Source organism: Lepus europaeus, chromosome 10 (assembly GCF_033115175.1).
Source record: "Lepus europaeus isolate LE1 chromosome 10, mLepTim1.pri, whole genome shotgun sequence".
Lineage (NCBI taxonomy): Eukaryota > Metazoa > Chordata > Mammalia > Lagomorpha > Leporidae > Lepus > Lepus europaeus.
The window spans coordinates 17,505,823-17,525,216 of NC_084836.1; the positions used below are offsets into that span (position 1 = coordinate 17,505,823).

General features: G+C 40.5%; 1 protein-coding gene across 2 annotated transcripts in view; it reads left to right on the plus strand.

Moving 5' to 3' along the window:
* Window positions 1-19,394, plus strand: part of C10H12orf42 (chromosome 10 C12orf42 homolog) — a 184,998-nt gene that overhangs the window by 60,037 nt on the left and 105,567 nt on the right. For both annotated transcript variants that reach the window (XM_062201990.1, XM_062201991.1), the window contains exon 3: window positions 3,544-3,612. In XM_062201990.1, coding sequence (XP_062057974.1) covers window positions 3,544-3,612 — 69 coding nt within the window. The remainder of the gene's footprint in view (window positions 1-3,543; window positions 3,613-19,394) is intronic.

The following is a 19,394-nucleotide window of genomic DNA, read 5'->3' on the forward strand; positions in this document are numbered from 1 at the left end:
AATATCCCAGCTATTTTGTTCTTTCGAGCCTTTTTTTTTTTTTTTGGTTTGTTAATTACAATAGCTTTTTTGTTTACAAAAAAACTCTACCTGCATTCTAGCCTTGCTTAAAAGTTCAAGGTAATGCTTATTTAAGAAATCATGTAACCACAATCCCTGGTTCTTCTTTTCCCCTGCAGATATCTCCAAAGTCATCAGATTGAATGTATGCAGTTTGTGTATCAGCTATGCCTCAACAAAACCATATAAAAATTTTAAAAACAAAAAAAATCCCTGTGTGTGTGATTTCCTCGGGCTCCTGGCCACTGTGAAGCCATGCTGGCTCGAGAGCAGAAATCGCGGGACTGCTGTGTTACAGATGGTCCAGTGGTGCTGGAACTGATGCCACTGTGGTGCTGTTCACAACCTGCACAGCTCTAAGGCTCTCCACTGCAGTGAGACATGTGTCAGAGCAGTGTAGTTTGGGACAGCATCCAGTACTCGGGGCTGACCACCCTGGGCAAAGGTTCCCTGCTCAGAAGACATCAGATGTGTGAAAGTGTATGCTTGGCGTCAGTGGCAGGGAGTCCCTGAGGTGGAGAACTGAGAAGCGCATTAGAGGGATGGGCCTGAGTCTACACCTGAGTCTACACCTGGTGATTCTTTTCAAAGTGATGTTCCTTCCCCTGCCTGCAGCCATGGGATTGCTTTCCCAACCAAAGGAGAATTTGGGACCACATCACTGAAGAGAGGATTATGGGATGGAACACAGAGTCCAGACTCAGACTGAATACTGAGTGTTGGCTCTTATCACTACCTGGTTGTGTTATCTTGAGTAGTTACAACCTGCGTCAAATGCAAATGTTGGGAATTTAGGATTTCTTCCAGGACTCCTTTCAGGATCTCAGGAGAGTTTTTTACTTTTTTTTTTGACAGGCAGAGTGGACAGTGAGAGAGAGAGATAGAGAGAAAGGTCTTCCTTTTTGCTGCTGGTTCACCCTCCAATGGCCGCCGCGGTAGGCGCGCTGTGGCCAGCGCACCGCGCTGATCCGATGGCAGGAGCCAGGTGCTTCTCCTGGTCTCCCATGGGGTGCAGGGCCCAAGCACTTGGGCCATCCTCCACTGCACTCCCTGGCCATTATTTTAAGTTTGGTGCTTATCAGGTGCCCAGTACAGACTTGGGTCAGGGATACTATGTAAAATACACATTTGTGGGGCCTGTGCTGTGGCGTAGTAGGTTAAGCTTCTGCCTGTAGCACTAGCATCCCATATGGGCACTGATTTGAGTTCCAGCGGCTCCTCTTCCAACCCAGCTCTCTGCTTGGGTCCCTGCACCCGCATGGGAGAACTGGAAGAAGCTCCTGGATCCTGGCTTCGGATCGGCCCAGCTCCGGCCATTGTAGCCATTTGGGAAAGTGAACCAGCACATGGCAAATCTTTCTCTCTGTCTCTCCTTCTCTCTGTCTGTAACCCTACCTCTCAAATAAATAAATAAAATCTTTTTTTTTTAAAAAGAGGCACATTTCCTTGGTTTCATGGCAGAATAAATCTGTGTGGCCCACACGTCCCCACCAAACCTGCAGTTATAGTATATGTACTATGCAATTACAGTGCACTGAGCTCTCTTTACCTTCCCCAATTATATCCGCCAACTTCTAGTACTTTTAGCTTTCTTCTGTTTCCTTCTACTTCTCTTGTCACCCTCCTTGAGTTTTTGGTACTCAATGTCAGAGAAGCCATTGTCTCTTCTTCCCTTTAGTTCTCTACTTGGGAGCCCAGTGTCCATCCAAGTCACATACACGGGTCTCTCCCTCCTAACACTCAGTGTTGTTGAAATCTTGCCTTTATTTATGTGATTCTTTGGATCTTTGAGGAAAGGGTAGTGGTGAACGTGCCATTGCTTTTCCAACACTTGCTTATGTCCTGTCCTTAGCCTTCGTGACCTCAGTCTTCCCAGCTCATACAAGGCATTATGTGGAAAATATAGGACAACAAACAGTTATGAACCTGGGGATTGTGACCAATTAAACATGCGGTAGCTAAAATTAAGTTTAAAAATGAAAAAACAAAAACCAAAACGAAAGGAATGCCTGAGTGTAGCAGTTTTGCTGGAAATACAGTGTTTTGTCAAACTATACTTTGAATCTTTGTTGGGTACGTTATTAGACTTATATACTACCGTAGTGTTGATGATCCGTGACTATCTTGAAGTTTATTGGCTATTGGTGAAGTTGACATCTTTTCATTTGCTTGTTGTTTATGGCTTCTGTCTGTGTTCCTGCTAACTATGGTCTTTTGGCTTCTTGTTTGTTGAATTCTTTCTTTAGTGTAGCATTAAGGCTTAACTATGATGTAAACTGGAAATATTTATCTCAAAAATAAAAAAAAAATTAAAAAGAACCTAGAGAGGTTCCAGTGGAAACACTAGTGTGGAATCCTATGTGTTATATCTGTATAAAAAAGGAAATAGTTAATACCACCCAAGTGTTTTCCTGCAATGTAGATTTTAGTGATAGCATGATCTTTCTTTCTTTGGTATACCGCAATTTACTTGAACAATCATGCTTAACATTATAAATTATTTCTCTACAGTAACTTTAATCTTTTACATAATAGGCAGCAAATAAATATTTTCATTAGCCTAAACAAAGTTATTAAAAACCAGAAGTGTGAAAACAAATTCTGATGTTATCTTTTTCAGGCTTGATATTTTAAGCAAAATGGAACAGTTTCCCACCCTTGTGAGACCCCAGGGTACTCTCCCTGCTTCCTTTGAAAACACCCATCAAATGCATTATGTGTTTGTTTCAGTCAGGTTCTTCTATGATGATCCTGCATAGACTAATAGATCCAAATTAGTGACTTTGAACAGGCAGCAGTCTTTTCTTATTTATATTCATGGATCTGTGAGTAATATGAACATGTTTGATTCTATGTCATCCTAATTTATCAGAATAATCTCAAAATACTTTGTCTCTCTCTGTGACATGTGACACAGTTGAAATTTTGTGTTCATTTTTGTGATTTCTTTTTTGTTGCTTTCTCTTTAAAATATTTTTTTTGAAATTTTAGATTAACATGTAATACTTTTACATTTTATGAAATATTATTCAGTCATAGGAAGAATCCTGACATTTGAAGCAAAATGGACAGAACTGGAGATCATTATGTTTAGTGAAATAAAGCCAAACATGGACAGATAAATACTGCATGTTCTCTCTCTCATGAGGAAGTTCACAAATATAGTTGGTCTGAACTTCAACTGAGATTACTAGAAGCTGGAAGAGTGGGGGAGGGGGTGGTTGGGTGGTGTGTATTTGAATGTTTTTTTGGTTCCTGCCTGTGGTTTCCGCTGGACTCTTGAGAGTAGGAATTGTGTTTTGGGCTCCAGATTGTTCCCTTAGCACCTATGACAGTGCTCTGGACAGTACCAGGTACTTAGTAAGCAAATAGCTGTTGTTTGAGTGGATTAGCATCTGTGCCTAAAAATCATCTCAGAAATGGAAATATAATGGTATGAAAATTCCTGAAGTGACACTAAATGGTTTGTTTCGAATCTTTCAGAAATCCTCTTGCTATATTCCCATCGTGAGCCGTGCGACGCTCTGGGAGAGAAGCAAAGTGCATGCAAACGTGAGTAAGCAGAGTGGTGTTGTGCAGGGCTGCTGCCGTGCCACAGACCTTTGGGGTTCAAGGGCTTAATACATGGCATTTGTTCCTTTTTATGGTCTGGCTTTGTAATGGGTAAAGGGTGTGTTTTTATTATTTATTTTAAAATAAGAAGGATGGTAAAAGACATTTCCTGTAGAACATTGAGTCTCTGAGAATTACCCTGCCTCTTTAATTCTTTACATACAGATATGTACACTAAGAAAAAAAATCTATATCATAATCTGATATCAAGATGAGAAATCACAATGCATCGGGTATCTTTGCCATGCCTGTTTGTGGCCTGACACCCAGAAAGTGGAAGAACAGTTTCATTTTACCATTGTCTGAGTCCATCGAGAAGAAAGCTGACTCGAATTGTGTTCTTCCCCATCCCACCTTCTCCTCACTGGTTGCTAGTGATCTCTTGCTGGGAGCCAAAGTGAATGTTTATCCCTACCGTGTGCAGATGCATCTCTGTAAATGACGATGACATGCACATGGTGATGGTCGCCATGGCTGGCCAGTGCAGTTGTCATGGAGCTCTGGTAGCTTCCCAGGTTTAGTCTCATCATAGCTTTGTTTACAAAAGCTGACTTGGGGGAAAAAAGAATCTTTTAGCTATCACTGAAATTTACATCTAAGGGCTCTAATTACTTTCATTTCCTTCCTACTTACCATGAAGGGAACTGCAAACAGGACCACATAGCCCTGTAACTCGGATGAAATATAAAAGTCCAAAGCCCATAGGGAAGGGCCGATTCTAAGTTAAGGGAGTTTTATCTTACAGAGTCTTTCTTTTCCAAAATTTGTGAGCAGGATTGTCCCAAATTAATGCTTGCAGAAAAGTAGCATATGGTGACTGGAAATAGAATTCATGAGTAGAAATCAAGAAATCTGGGAAATCACATTTTAAGATTAAAGAAAAAGGCCAGCTGGCAGAAAGATAGAAAACATGACCTGGTTTTCTAACTGTTCTTACTCCACTAAACCAGAGGAATATATCTATCTAGGGCATCTGTGATTTGCTGTTTCATGAGTTATTTTTCCATTTAGACTAAGTAATTGAGTGTTTAAGAATCTTCAGTTAAGGGATTCCATGACTCCCAGCTTGGACTGTGTTGGGGAGGAAGAGACCGCACCAGAGTCCCCTTCATGGGGCTGTTCCACCATTAGTGCATCAAGGCCCTTGAAAGCAAAGCTTCCTGAAAGGGATCCTCAGTCCCTTCCCTCTGCGTGGAGCGAGGCAGGTTCCAAGCTGATCTTTACGTGTGCTGATACAGTGATGTGATGCCTTTCAGGTTCCCAGCAGGTCTCTCCTAGCAGCTGAAGTGAGGACGGAGGAGTGAGCGCAGCTCTGTGTGAGGTCACAGGCATGATAGCAGCTGTGTTCTCTTTCAAAATTTTTGTCTGCTTCTTTCCTTCCTTCCTTCCTGTAGATTTATTTATTTATTTTTTTGACAGGCAGAGTTACAGAGGGGGGAAGAGATAGATGATAGAAAGAAAGATAGATAGATAGAATGAATGAATATGAATATAAATATTCCATCTGTTGGTTCACTCCCAAAATGGCCACCACAGCCTGGAAGCCAGGAGCCAGGAACTCCACCTGGGTCTCCCATAAGGGTTTCCGGGGCCCAAGCACTCGGGACATCTTTCCTTGCTCTCCCAAGTGCATTAGCAGGGAGCTAGGTTGCAGGTGGAACAGCCAGGACTTGAAACCTTGCAGGCAGAGGCCTCACCCACTGTGCCACAATGGTGGTCCTTTTCTCCCCGCCTGTCCCCTTTCTTCTCCCTCTTCCTCTCTGTGTTGATGTGGTTTTGGAGGACTTATAAAAGTAGGGCAAAAATTTTTAAGATGTATATCTTTAAAAGATGTTAATATTTTTTCATTATTTATAGTATATACTGTATGTTGACTACTATATATTTTATTACATGTTATATATTATACATTGTATATTAATGTTTTACATTTTACATTGTATAACACATATCTTATATAGCAAATATCCTACATTAGAGATTATAATATATTTTATATCAAATAACCTAAATCATGGATGTGTGACAGTGTGTATATTCCAGTATTATACCATATATATTGTACTTGTTGACCACTTAAAAATGATCAGTGAGAGGACTGACTGTTCTAAAAGCAACAGCAAAGAAGCCTAACACACAGGGAAGAATACAAATAATGGAAAATTAGCAAAGAAACACCTAGGATAGTTCCAGGTGGTGAAATCCAAGTAAAGTCTGGTTGGCAGAGCATTCTTGGGGGCAGACTTCTAAGCACAAGCCCAGTCAGCCTGAGACAGACCGGGCCTATTATGTTTATGAGCAGAAAGAATGTCCATGCAGTTGAGTCGAGAGTGAAGGGACGTATGGAGGAGTGGACAGGGGTCTGCTCAAACAGGGTCATATGGCCAATGAGCTTGTCTTTTCTTCTTTTTGCAATACAGAAGTTATATGAGATTTTGTTTTGTAGCAGGAAATGAAATAATCCGATCTACTCCTTCAAGAAGTTCACTGGCTGCTGTATGCAGTATGAATTTTCGGGAGGCCAGGAGTCCCATTAGGAAGTGACTCAAATATTCCAGTGAGAGGAATGGGGGCTGGGACTAGCTCAGGATCTGACAACATGTGGTTAGATTTTAGAGATATTTTAGAGATAGCACTGATATGGCATTATAGCGGATTGGATGTGGGATGTGGAGAAGAGGATAACTAAGAAGGAATTCTAGATTTCCAGCCTGAAGAAACAAGAATGAGTGCTGGGGCTTTTAAGAACAGATTTCTGATGGAGATCATCTGTGGTTGTGTTTGGAGGGTGTTGCTTAGATGCCTAGTATTTAACATTACCTTAGTTAGAACTTTGTCTTGCAGTCAGAACTAAGCACAAGGAAAACGGGAAAACATGGTTAATTACCTGGTTGCATTGCCACTGCAGACTCAGGGTTCTATTACAAAGGATGTAATGAGAATGGTTGTCAGGGTAGGAGAGTAGCATTATTTACCAAAGGACTCAATAATAAAGATATGACCCAAAATATGACTGCTAAAAATTACTTCTAAATGACTCATGGATTAAGCAAGAAATAATGATGGAAAAAGCAAAACATTTAGAATTGAATACTAATAAAGAAAGTGGGATGTAGCTGAAGTTGTCCTTAGAGGTGAATTTATATCCTAAATTTTATTGCAGAGAAAAATAAAGGTTGAAAATTAAAGGACCATGCATTCAATTTGAGGCCTATTTAATCAGCAGGATAAACTCAAAGCGAGCAAAAGAAGGAAGTAATAAAGGGGAGAAGAAATCACCAAACTAGAACATAAACATGCAACTAGAGATAATCAACAAAATCAAAAGCTTGTTATGAGACAGACTGAATAAAAGAGAGAAATCTAGGAAGACTGATCATGAATGAAAAAATATGAATGAAAGGGGAAACATAAGTACCGATGTGGTGGTAGAGTGGAGACAAAATCAGGAGTCAGTTCTATGCATAACTCACACTTGCTTTAAATTCTTTTCTTGCAAAGAATACTTCTGTTACCAGATATGCGTGTTTTTTCCACATTAGCCAATTCTTTGACACACGATGGTGTCCTCGACCTTTTGGCTAAGATCAAGTGCAATTCAGTTTAATTTGGCCACTAACTAACAGTGCAGATCCCACAAGTTAAAGGCTCAGGCCCACAAAACTGCCCCTACTTCAGATGCCAGTTGCAAGTTCCAGGATGCCATCTATATTTCTGACCATTGACTGCATGTTGGGGTTCCCATGACCCTGTCCTCGGGTTTGGTAATTTGCTAAGACAGCCCACGTAACTCAGTAAATGCTTTCTTATATTTAATTGTCTATTATATAATAAAGAGCTTGATAAAAGATGCAAATGAACAGCATATGAAGAGATACAGAGGGCAAAGTATAGGGGAAGAGGCATGGAGCTTCCATGTCTCTTTGGGTTTACTGCCCTTCTTGCATCTCCATGTTCAGAAGATTGGAAACTCTTCAAAAACCATAAATTAGGGGGTTGCTGGATTCATCACATAGATATTACTGAGTATTAACTCCTGGAGGAAGTTCTGAACTATTTTCTTTTTTTTTGACAGGCAGAGTTAGACAGTGAGAGAGAGGTTCTGAACTTCTAATCACGGCTTGGTCTGTCTAGGGACCAGCACCCTAGACAGCTTACTAAGAGCGGCTTCATTATAACAAAATACATTAGTATTACCTGAAATTCTAAGGTATTGGGAGCTCTGTGCCAGTAATTAGGAACAGAGACCAAAATATATTTCTTATGATATCACAGTATCACATACCTCAATAAATTAAAGACATTATTGACTCAGTATTCAGAAATTTCGACTGTATCAAAAACAGAATGTCAAGAGGTTTGTGTAATAGTGTTTTATGAAAACTTCAAATATTAGATAATCCTTATATTGAGAAAGAAAAAAAACTACATATTATTTTTTAAAGTCAGAAAAGTGTTGAAAATAAAATGGATTTGGGGCTGATGTTGTGGCATACTGAGTAAAGCTGCTGCCTGCAAAGCTGGCATCCCTTATGGGCTCTGATTTTGTATCCCAGCTGCTTCACTTCCAATCCAGCTCCCTGCTAATGGCCTGTGAAAGCAGTGGAAGATGGCCCAAGTCCTTGGGTCCCTGCTACCCAGTGGGAGACCTGGAAGAAGCTCCCGGCTCCTGGCTTCATCCTGGCTCAGCCTCTGGCTGTTGTGGCTATCTGGAGAATGAACCACTGGGTGGAAGATCTCTCTCTGTCTCCCGCTGTCCCCAAAGTTCTGAATTTCAAACTAATAAATATTTTAAAAAGAAAAACAAAATGGAATAATCTAATTTCTGAAAAATATTCAGTGAAGTACTAGTGAAATCAAATTTAGCACTTTGTATAATAATATACACTGTAACCAAGTAGGGTTAATTCTGGGGATGTAAGAATAGTTTAACATAAAGAATCAGTTCATGTAACGTACATTAACAGATTAGGGAAGTAATATGAGATAAACCTTTCAATGGAGACTAACCTCAACATTAATTCATAGGAAGAAAAAGAAAACCTTTAGGAAAGCTGGTAACAGGTGGAAACTTCCTTAACCTGATCAAACATCTATAAAAAGTCTACAGAAAAAAATGTGGAACTTAATAATAATGATCTTTTAGAATAATTCTATTAAAGTAAGGAAAAACAATAGTGTCCATCACCACTTATATTCAGCAATGTCCTGGGGATTCAAAGCAATGGTATATAAGAAAAAAGAGATACAAGGCTTAGGAAATATGCTGACCTATGGTCTTCTTGCTTTTTTTTTTTTTGTTGTTGTTGACCTCTTTATTTAGTGGAGTATTAAGTCCTTGACTGTAATATAAATTAAAAATGTTATCTTAAAAGCTGAATAAGAAAGAAATAAAAGAAGGCAGGAAGGAAGGAAGGAAGAGAGAGGGAGAGAGGTAGGGAATATCAATATATTCTTAGAATTGTATCTATGAACTACACTGCATATTCTCTTTATTAATATCACAACATAAAAAGTATCCGATGGTAAAAAAGAAAAATAATATTTGAAAAAATATTGACTTGGAAAATAAAAGAGACAATGTTGACTATTTACATTGAGAACTTAATCCCTGTTAAATATAAGAGTGGGAATAAGAGAGGGAAGAGATGTACAATTTGGGACATGCTCAAGCTGACTTGCCCCAAACGGTAGAGTTAGAAACATACCAGGGGATTCCAATTCAATCCCATCAAGGTTGCATGTACCACTGCCATCTCACTAGTCCATTTGATCAATTTCTGTTCACAATTGATCATAATGATAGGACTAAGAGTCAAAGGGATCACATAAACAAGACTAGTGTCTGAAAATACTAACCAATAGAACAAAAAAGGGAGAGAACGATCCAACATGGGAAGCGGGATACACAGCAGACTCATAGAATGACAGATGTCCTAAACAGCACTCTGGCCTCAGAATCAGCTCTTAAGGCATTCGGATCCTGCTGAAAAGCCCATGAGAGTATTTCAGGCATGGAAAGCCAAGACACTCTGGCAAAAAAAACAAAAAAAAACAAAAAAAAAAAAACAAAAAAACAAAAAAACAAAAAAAACAAAAACAACAACCAAAAACCTAAATGAAAGATCTCTGCGAGTGAGATCCCAGTGGAAGGAACAGGTCATCAAAGAAGGAGGTCCCTTTCTCTGAAGGGAGGAGAGAACTTCCACTATGACTATGACCTTGTCTAAATATGATCAGAGTCGGCGAACTCAAAAGGATTCCATAGCTTTGGCAACTCATGACAAGAGCCTAGGGTGATTACTGATGCCATAAACAAGAATGTCAATTTGTTAAGTCAACAACAGGAGTCACTGTGCACTTCTCCTCATGTAGGATCTCTGTCCTTAATGTGCTGTACATTGTGATTTAATGCTATAACTAGTACTCAAACAGTATGTTACACTTTGTGTTTCTATGTGGGTGCAAACTGTTGAAATCTTTACTTAATAGATACTAAACTGATCTTCTGTATATAAAGAGAATTGAAAATGAATCTTGATGTGAATGGAAGGGGAGAGGGGATGGGAAAGGGGAGGGTTGCGGGTGGGAGGGAAGTTATGGGGGGGGGGAGCCATTGTAATCCATAAGCTGTACTTTGGAAATTTATATTCATTAAATAAAAGTTAAAAAAAGAGAACCTAAAATTATCTTCAGATTATTAAAACATAAATTATTAAAACCAAAAGTATAATTTGCTTTGGAATAAATCTAACAAAATATGTAAAAGACATATATAGAGAAAGGTACAAAGCATTATTTAAGGATTTAACAGATGGTCTGAATAAATGAAGAGATGCTATACTAATAATTGAGAAGACCATTGTTGCATTTTTAAAATGAAGAAGCTGATTCTACAAGTTACATGAAGATCAAGGACTAAGAAGAGATAAGACAAATAGGAAGAACACATTATGGAAACTTATCCTAACAGATTTTAAGATTTTTAATAAAAGATATAGCAATAAGACAATATACTGTTGCCTCAAGAATGGGCCAATGGGGCAGAATAGACTATATATATCTGCTATATGTAGGAGATGGCATTGGGTACCAATGGAAAAAGAAACGATTATTTACAATTTGTTTATTTAACAGTGTGGAAATAACCGGCTGTCTCCACACACACTCAAAATTATGTCTTCTTCACATTACATAGAGAAGTAAATTTTAGGCAGGTTTCAGACCTAGGTGTGAAAACTTTTTGGAAAAATACAAAATATTTTTCTGACCTTGAGGGCCAGGAAGGATTTCTTAAATAAAGGATTTAATCCATAAAATTTTAAGGCATATTGATAAATTTTACTGCATTAAAATAAAATAATAAAAAATTCTCCAACATTTATTAATAAAAGTGATAAGTTACAAGTAAACAATAAATATTTAGAAATAAAATAGTAGCAAGGGATTGGCATCTAGAGTTTACAGAAAATTCCTGCCAGTTATTAAGGGAAAGATATGTAATGGGGCAGAAAAATCAGCACAGGATATGAATAGAGATTCACAAAGAAGAAACCTGAGTATTGACTAAATGTAGAAATAGATGGTTGCTCACTAGTGTGTAGGGAAATGCAGATAAAAAGCGTAATGAAGTATCATTTCATATCCATCAGTTGACATTAAGTAAAAAGTCTGATGGTGATAGATGTTTACAAAATGAAGTAAAATGGGAAGTCTCACATATACTGCTGCCGTGGCACTTGAGAGTGTAGTTTTGTGACCCAACACAGCTGTAGAATGGCAACACCATGGGTCAACAACTTCCACAAGTTACACACTGTGTACTCAGTAAACACCTATAGGACTGTTCACTAATGGGAGAGTAAAGAGACGTACATGTCCATTAACAGGAGAGTGGATCAATACACAGTGACATAGTTATACAATGGACTGCAGCTAATTTAAAGGAATGAGTTGAAGCTACACACATCCAGGATAAATCTCAGTAACATTATCATGAATGGAAAAATCAAGTTTAGAGTTAACTATATGTTTAGTAGGATAGATGTCATTTAGGGGATAAATTTATATACCTTTGTGTTTCCTTTCCAGTTTCAGTCATTAGAGATAGACACAAACCAAACAGATGGTGGTAAAAATATATTCCAGGTCAAGGCTAGATTGAAGGATTTAGTAATGGTTCCAAAAATATAAACAGATCATATCATTCTTCTGCTTGCAAACCTCTAGCAGGCTTTGGTTTCACACACAATCACATCTAAATCTTTGTCGTGGTTCCAAAAGACAACATTATCTGGATCCCACTACCCTCTTGGCCTCATACTAGTCCTTCCTCTTTAACCTTTGACTCTGCTCAGTCCTCCAAGCATACTTCCCCCCCTTCCTGGAAGTCACCTTGCTCCCTACTCCTTCCAGGTCTTAGGCCAGCTTGCTTCAGAACCAGTGCAGCCTGGTCTAGGGACACATCTAGGGTTTGACCTCTTCTAAGTAACCTGTTTGGAATCACTCCCCCTGGTTACTAGCTGGGCACTAATCTGTGCCCAAGGATTTAAAATGATGGTATCCAACTTTTAATTGCAAACTCTAGCAATAAAAAAAAATGAGTGCCCATATCCAATCTACTTTCATTTATCTATATATCTATATATCTATACTTCAAGAAGTTCATGGACAATGAACATTCTAAAAAAACTATGCATGAATTTCAAAATTTTATGCAAAAATAAACTTACCCTTTAACTTCATTTTTAACAAACTATTTTTTTTTTTGACAGGCAGAGTTAGACAGTAAGAGAGAGAGAGAGAAAACCTTCCTTTTCTGTTGGTTCACCCCCCAAATGGCCGCTATAGCCGGCGCACTGCGCCGATCTGAAGCCAGGAGCCAGGAGCCAGGTGCTTCCTCCTGGTCTCCCATGTGGGTGCAGGGCCCAAGCACTTGGGCCATCCTCCACTGCCTTCCCAGGCCACAGCAGAGAGCTGGACTGGAAGAGGAGCAACCAGGACAGAATCCGGCGCCCCAACTGGAACAAGAACCCAGGGTGCTGTCACCATAGGCAGAGGATTAGCCAAGCGAGCCGCGGTGCCAGCCAATTTTTAACCTGTACATATATTAAAAATACCCCTGTACATATATTACTCCATTCATTGGAAGTTATAAACTATATTATAATGTAATTATAAGTATATATCCTGTTGAATTTAAAAATACATGAGAGAAGCTAGCACTGTGGTGTGATGGATAAAGCCACTGCCTGAAATGCCGACATCTCATATGGGTGTGTCAGAATCTTATATGGGTGCTGGTTCGAGACCCGGCTGCTCCACTTCTGATCCAGCTCTCTGCTGTGGCCTGAGAAGGTAGTGGAAGATGCCCAAGTGCCTGGACCCCTGCACCCATGTGGGAGACCTGGAAGAAGCTCCTGACTCCTGGCTTTGGGTCAGCCTAACTCCAGCCCTTGTGGCCATTTGGGGAGTGAACCAGTGGATGGAAGATCTCTCTCTCTCTCTCTCTCTCTCTCTCTCTCTCTCTGCCACTGCCTCTCTGTAACTCTGCCTTTCAAATAAATAAAAATAAATAAATAAATCTTTTTAAAAAATTGTTTGGTTCTTCCTTGGGGCCTGGACATGAGCAAAGGACTCTTACCTGAACCTCCCAATGGGATGTCCACTGACACTACCTACCCCATAGTGCTTGCTTTCCCTCTGTCCTGCTGGAGTTTTTCCTGATAGTGTTATTGAGAAAAAATGGTAGTGTTTGTGGATGAAATATATTGCTTTCTGGAAAGTGTATTTTCAAGCAGTTCCACATGTCAAATACATAGCCAAATCAGATTGTATGTTGAATGTATTTTAAAATTACGTGCCATTCAAGGTTTGTGTGAATAAGCTTTGGTTTAGCCTGGGGAACACACAGGAGAGTTGGTCACAAATAAGTTAGTAACCCTAGAGTGCATATTTTGTTTTTCACAAGTGTTAAAATGGGCATTTTAAAAAATGTGAACCAGGAGGCACCCATACCCTGGGTGTTTTGAGACTTTAACAAGTAAGGTAGACATAGGTCAGGTCAAGCAACTTACAGCCTAGAAAGTATCATCATTTTCCTGGCAGGTGTAAGTGAGTCAGATTTGGAAAGGAAGGCATTTTAAGGTCTTTTATAAGAGAGTAATTTGAGAAATGGCGTGTCCTCATCTCAGCATGACATGCTACCCAGCTCGCTCTCAAATCTCCTCTGTGATTTCATCAGGGAATTAATGCCTGCTGTGGCCAGGTAGTCTGGGGACACCGTATTGAGATGTTGAAGTAAGGCCTCTGAAAATATGCTTGCCTTTCCTAATATCCAATATGAACATCTTAAGAAAAATCACTTTGGCAAAACTACTACTAATGCCCTGATGTTGGCTGGTGAGTCAGTGTCCTAAGACCTGATACAAAAGACGTTTCTGCATATCCACGGGAGGTCCCACTGAGGAGCTCTGTGATCACCAGTAATTTTTTAAAAAAGATTTATTTATTTATTTGAAAGGCAGTGTTACTGAGTGAGAGGGAGAGGCATAGAGGGAGAATTCTTCCATCCTCTGGTTCACTCCCCAAATGGCCTCGAAGGCTGGAGCTGGGCTGATGCAAAATGAGGAGTCAAGAGCTTCTTTGAGTCTCCCACATGGGTACAGGGTCCCAAGTACTTGGGCCATTTTCCTTTACTTTCCCATGTGCATTAGCAGGGAGCTGGATCGTAAATGGAGCAACTGGAACTTGAATCAGCACCCATATGGGATGCTGGTGCCACAGATGGCAGCTTTATCCACTATATCAAAGCACTGGCCCAAGTAATTTTTTTCTACCCATAATAATGGAGAATAGGACTGAAGAGTGTTGTCTTTCAGAGGAGAAAACAGGCATAGAGTTGTGACAGACATTATAGCTTTTTTAAAAAGCAGATTTTTTTTCTTGTGTGTGTTTTTGTCAATTTTGGATTAATAAATGTTAAGTTTTTATTCATTCCACAAATTGTATTAAGTACAACATATACTAAGCATTGCTTTAGGCAAATTAGTTTATTAAACTGGATTGTATTTGCAAATGGAACATGCTTACTCAGTTGATTTATCTGAAAAGGGATTGAGCAAAGTAAAATTGGGTAGTTCACTGGGTCACTGGGAGGGACAGGGAACAAGACCAAAGATGGGCTTTCAGCAACGGTGCCTCAAATAACTGCACAACTGATCTGACAGTTGCTAGCACCTGCTGCCATGGACCACTGAGAATGGATGCATAACTTGAACTGCAGCCAATTCTGTGGCAAGGACTCAAGTTGGTAGTTTCTGCTATTTTACTGCTAATAGAAAGGCAAAGAGAGCTTCTTATACACTTCTAATGTCTTACTAGTTTATGAGTCTGGCTGCTGATGCCAGTGCCTGGGTGTTGATTTTAAGATTAACTGTTTCAAGATTAACTGAATTATGGCCGGCGCCGTGGCTTAACAGGCTAATCCTCTGCCTTGCGGCGCCGCCACACCGGGTTCTAGTCCTGATTGGGGCATCGATCCTGTCCTGGTTGCCCCTCTTCCAGGCCAGCTCTCTGCTGTGGCCAGGGAGTGCAGTGGAGGATGGCCCAAGTCCTTGGTCCCTGCACCCCATGGGAGACCAGGAGGAAGCACCTGGCTCCTGGCTTCGGATCAGCGAGATGCGCCGGCCGCGGCGGCCATTGGAGGGTGAACCAACGGCAAAAAGGAGGACCTTTCTCTCTGTCTCTCTCTCTCACTGTCCACTCTGCCTGTCAAAAAAAAAAAAAAAAAAAAGCTAATAAATCCAGAAAAGGATACAAAAGCAACAGACAAAAATTGGTTGTATTTCTATACATTAGTAATAAACAATCTGAAAAAGAAATTAAGAAAGCAATTCCACTTAAAACAGCGATCCAACATGGGAAGTGAGACACACAGCAGACTCATAGAAAGACAAATGCCCTAAGCAGCACTCTGGCCTCAGAATCAGCCCTTAAGGCATTCGGATCAGGCTAAAAACCCATGGGAGCATTTCAGGCATGGAAAGCCAAGACACTGTGGCAAAAAAGGACCTAAATGAAAGATCTCTGTGAATGAGATCCTGGTAGAGGGAGGGGGACATCAAAGAAGGGAGGAAAGAACATCTCTAAAGGGAGGAGAGAACCTCCACCTTGATTATGGCCTTGTCTAATTAATGTTGGAGTTTGTGAACTCGGGAGGCTTCAATGGCCTTGGCAGCTCATGACAGGAGCTTTGGGTGATCACTGATGTCATGAATAAGAGTGTCAATTGTTAAATCAACAACAGGAGTCACTGTGCACTTGCTCCCCATGTAGGATCTTTGTCCTTAATGTGTTGTACTATGAGAATTAACGGTAAAACTAGTCTTCAAACAGTACTTTATACTTTGTATATCTGTGTGGGTGCAAACTGTTGAAAGCTTTACTTAGTATAGAGTTGATCTTCTGTATATAAAGGTAATTAAAGGTGAATCTTGATGAAGAATGGGATGGGAGAGGGAGTGGAGGTGGGATGATCTGGGGGTGGAAAGGCAGGTATCAGGGGAAGAACTGCTATAATCCAAAAACGAAATTTATATATATTAAATAAAAGCTTTCTATAAAAATAGCATCAAGAAGGGTAAGATACTTAAAGATAAACAACCAAGGAAGTGGAACATTTGTGTGCCAAAAACTGGAACACACCACTGAAAGAAATTAAAGAACTAAATGCATGGGAAGACATCCCCCATTCATGTATTGTAAGACTTAACATTGTTAATGTGAAATTAGTATTCAAAGTGATCTACAAAATGTATCCCTATCAAAATTTCAAGAGTGTTTTTTTCCAGAAATAGGAAACTTACATTAAAATTCCCAGGAAATTTCAAGGGGTTTCCAAAGAGTCAAAACAATTCTTGAAAAATATAAAATTTAGAGAATTTAGATACTGCCACTGCCCTCCCGCCATCCCAAAGGTCCACTGGGACCAGTTACATCAGCTACTGATGCAGGAGGGACTGAAATAAAACCAGAAAGGCCAGGCAGGAAGAGACAGTGCAGAGCACAGCAACCCAGCAGATGACACTCAGAGTTGTCACCACTTTCCTGGTGTCAAGGAAAAACGTTTCCTTCTGCAAAGCTCCACTCTGGCAGGGAGGAGTAGGGAGCATGATTGAGAATGGAGGACACTCTGAAAATGACTTTGAACTTTGAATGATGGGGTTAATTGGCTAAGTGACTTTCTAAGGAGCAATTTTAAACTTTGAAGTTTGCCCTGAAGTGTTAAGATAAAAGTGTTTATTATAAGTTGAGTTTGGTTAGGAAAATAAAATTTCGGGGCTGGAGTTGTTGCACGGCAGGTTAAGCTGCTGCTTGGGATACTGGCGTCTCATAATTGAGTGCTGGTTTGAGTCCTGGCTGCTCCACTTCTGATCCAGCGTCTTGCTAGTGTGCCTGGTAAGGCAGTGATGATGGTCCAAGTGTTTGGATCCCTGCCACCCATGTGAGTGACTAGGATGGAGTTCCTGGCTCCTCACTTCAGCCTGTTTTAGTCCTGGCTGTTGCAGCCATCTGGGGGAATGAATCTGGGGAATGAAGATTGCTCTGTGTCTGCTCCTCTTTGTCTGTAATTCTGACTTTCACATAAATAAGTAATAAATCTAAAAAAGAAAAGTTAAATGTGTTTTAAAAAGAAAGAAAAACAGAGAGGTAAGGGAAGGAAGTTGAAGTCCCCAAGGCAGGAAGAACATTCCAGCACTTGGAGAAGGCGGGAAAGCCAAACTGTCTTGTTCTGTCTGTTCATTTATTTGACGACTTTTTTTGTTGTTGTTGTTCACTTGTTACATGCTGTGCATTGTTCTAGGTACTAGAAACAGATGACAAGCAACTAGAATGTCATGTTTCAAGTCACAAAACTTATAGTCCAGTGAGGGTGACAGGGCCACTGCCGGGTTATTTAGCACTTTTGTCTCTCATGGGAAAATGGTGCCCACTCTGGGTGGAAGGGGTCTTTTTCTTCAGGTCAGTACAACCCTACATTCTGGTCTGAGGCTTGAGGCCAGGTTCCTCTTCCTCTTGGCAAGGATTGACCTGTGTAAACACATGCAGAGGACCTGGGGTAGATAGACAACACACAAAATGAAGAAATAGAATGTGTGGCAATTGGATGGTATTAAAAGGCCCAAGAGCAATAAGTGTGTATGTGTGTTTTTGCATGTGTGTGTACAGGATGGTCACTTTATTTTTACATAGAGGGGTCTTGGGAGGCTAACAATATTGTGCAAAGAGGTGAAGGAGATGAAAGATCAAGCCTTGGAGTTATTGGGGGAAATAATATTCCAGGGAGAGGGAACATTGATTGCAAAGAGCCTGAGACAGTAACATGCCTGGGATGTTGAAAGAATAGCAAGGGGACTGGGGCAGAGTGAATGGAGGGGCTGCAGGGAGAACAGATATGAGTGGCAATGAAGACATCTTTATTTGGTCAGAATAGTCCAGGCTTAGACCTGTTGTTCTAGAATAATTCTTAGTTTTCTTAATTTTCACAAGCAAAAGCATCTTCAGCTGGACAAAGCAGTTATGTAGGTCCCAGATCCAGTCTAGCCTATTGGGAAGTGAGGATCATGCTTTGAATGGGATGTGGAGCCATGGGAGGGCTTCAAGGGGCAGGATGTAACTTTGGTTTAAGAGACCACTGGGGTTGACTTACTGGAGGCAGCAGAAGAGCTGCAGATTGTGGCTGCCTCTGAGGAAGCCAGGGTTCTGGTGCCTGGGCAGCTCTCTCAGGTGTGCCACCTGGAGCCTCATCAACACTTTGGGCTGTGTATGGGTGTTCTGCCCTCTTCAAAGCTGGCTCACGTCACCAAGGCCAGAAAGGCAATGCAGTTTCAGGCTGCTCTGTCCTTGAAGCAGTGCCATGCTGCAGGAGTGGTTGCTGTATTTTGGATCATGCTCACCCTCTGTACTATAAATTCATTTACAGTAATCTCTATAAATGATTTCAAGGAGACTGTGAGTGGCAGACAACTTGGAGAACCTAACCAGGCTCAAGTAGCCTCCTTTACCTGTGTGGATGTGACTTTGATCAGATGAGTTTCAGGGTTTAGAGAGCTGGAAGAAGAGGGATGAACCATATGTATAAGCTGGAGATAACCTGGGGTCAGGCAAGATAGACATCCAAGGGCTCTTGACTGTATTCCAGTTTACCTAAAAATGTGATGCCGGAGTCACTGGCACTTGCTCCCAGATGCTGACAAGGGCACTTCAAAAAGTTCATGGAAAATGGAAGTAACGTAAATTTATTTTGGTGCAAAAACATCTTGAAATCCACAAATAGTTTTTCCATAAAATACATTTTCCATGAACTTTTTTGAAACCATATGCATGGATTGAAAAATGATTTTACACCAAAAATAAACTTATCTTTTAATTCCATTTCCCAAGAACTCTTTGATGTGCCCTCATGTTACCTGAGCGGATGGCAAACTGAACAGTTGGTTGAGCACAGTGATTATGCAGATAGATCCTGGGGCCAGACGGCCTGAGTTCAAATCTTAGCTTTGCTGCTTACTGCCTTGGGACTTTGTAAGATATGTCTCACGCCGTAGGCCTCAGCTTCTGCATCTGCCGGACGGGTTAACAACAGCCTCGTAAGGTTGCTGAAGGAGTCAGACGAGTTAGAGGTAAGTTGCTTAGCCCCATACTTCCATGCCCATTAGCTG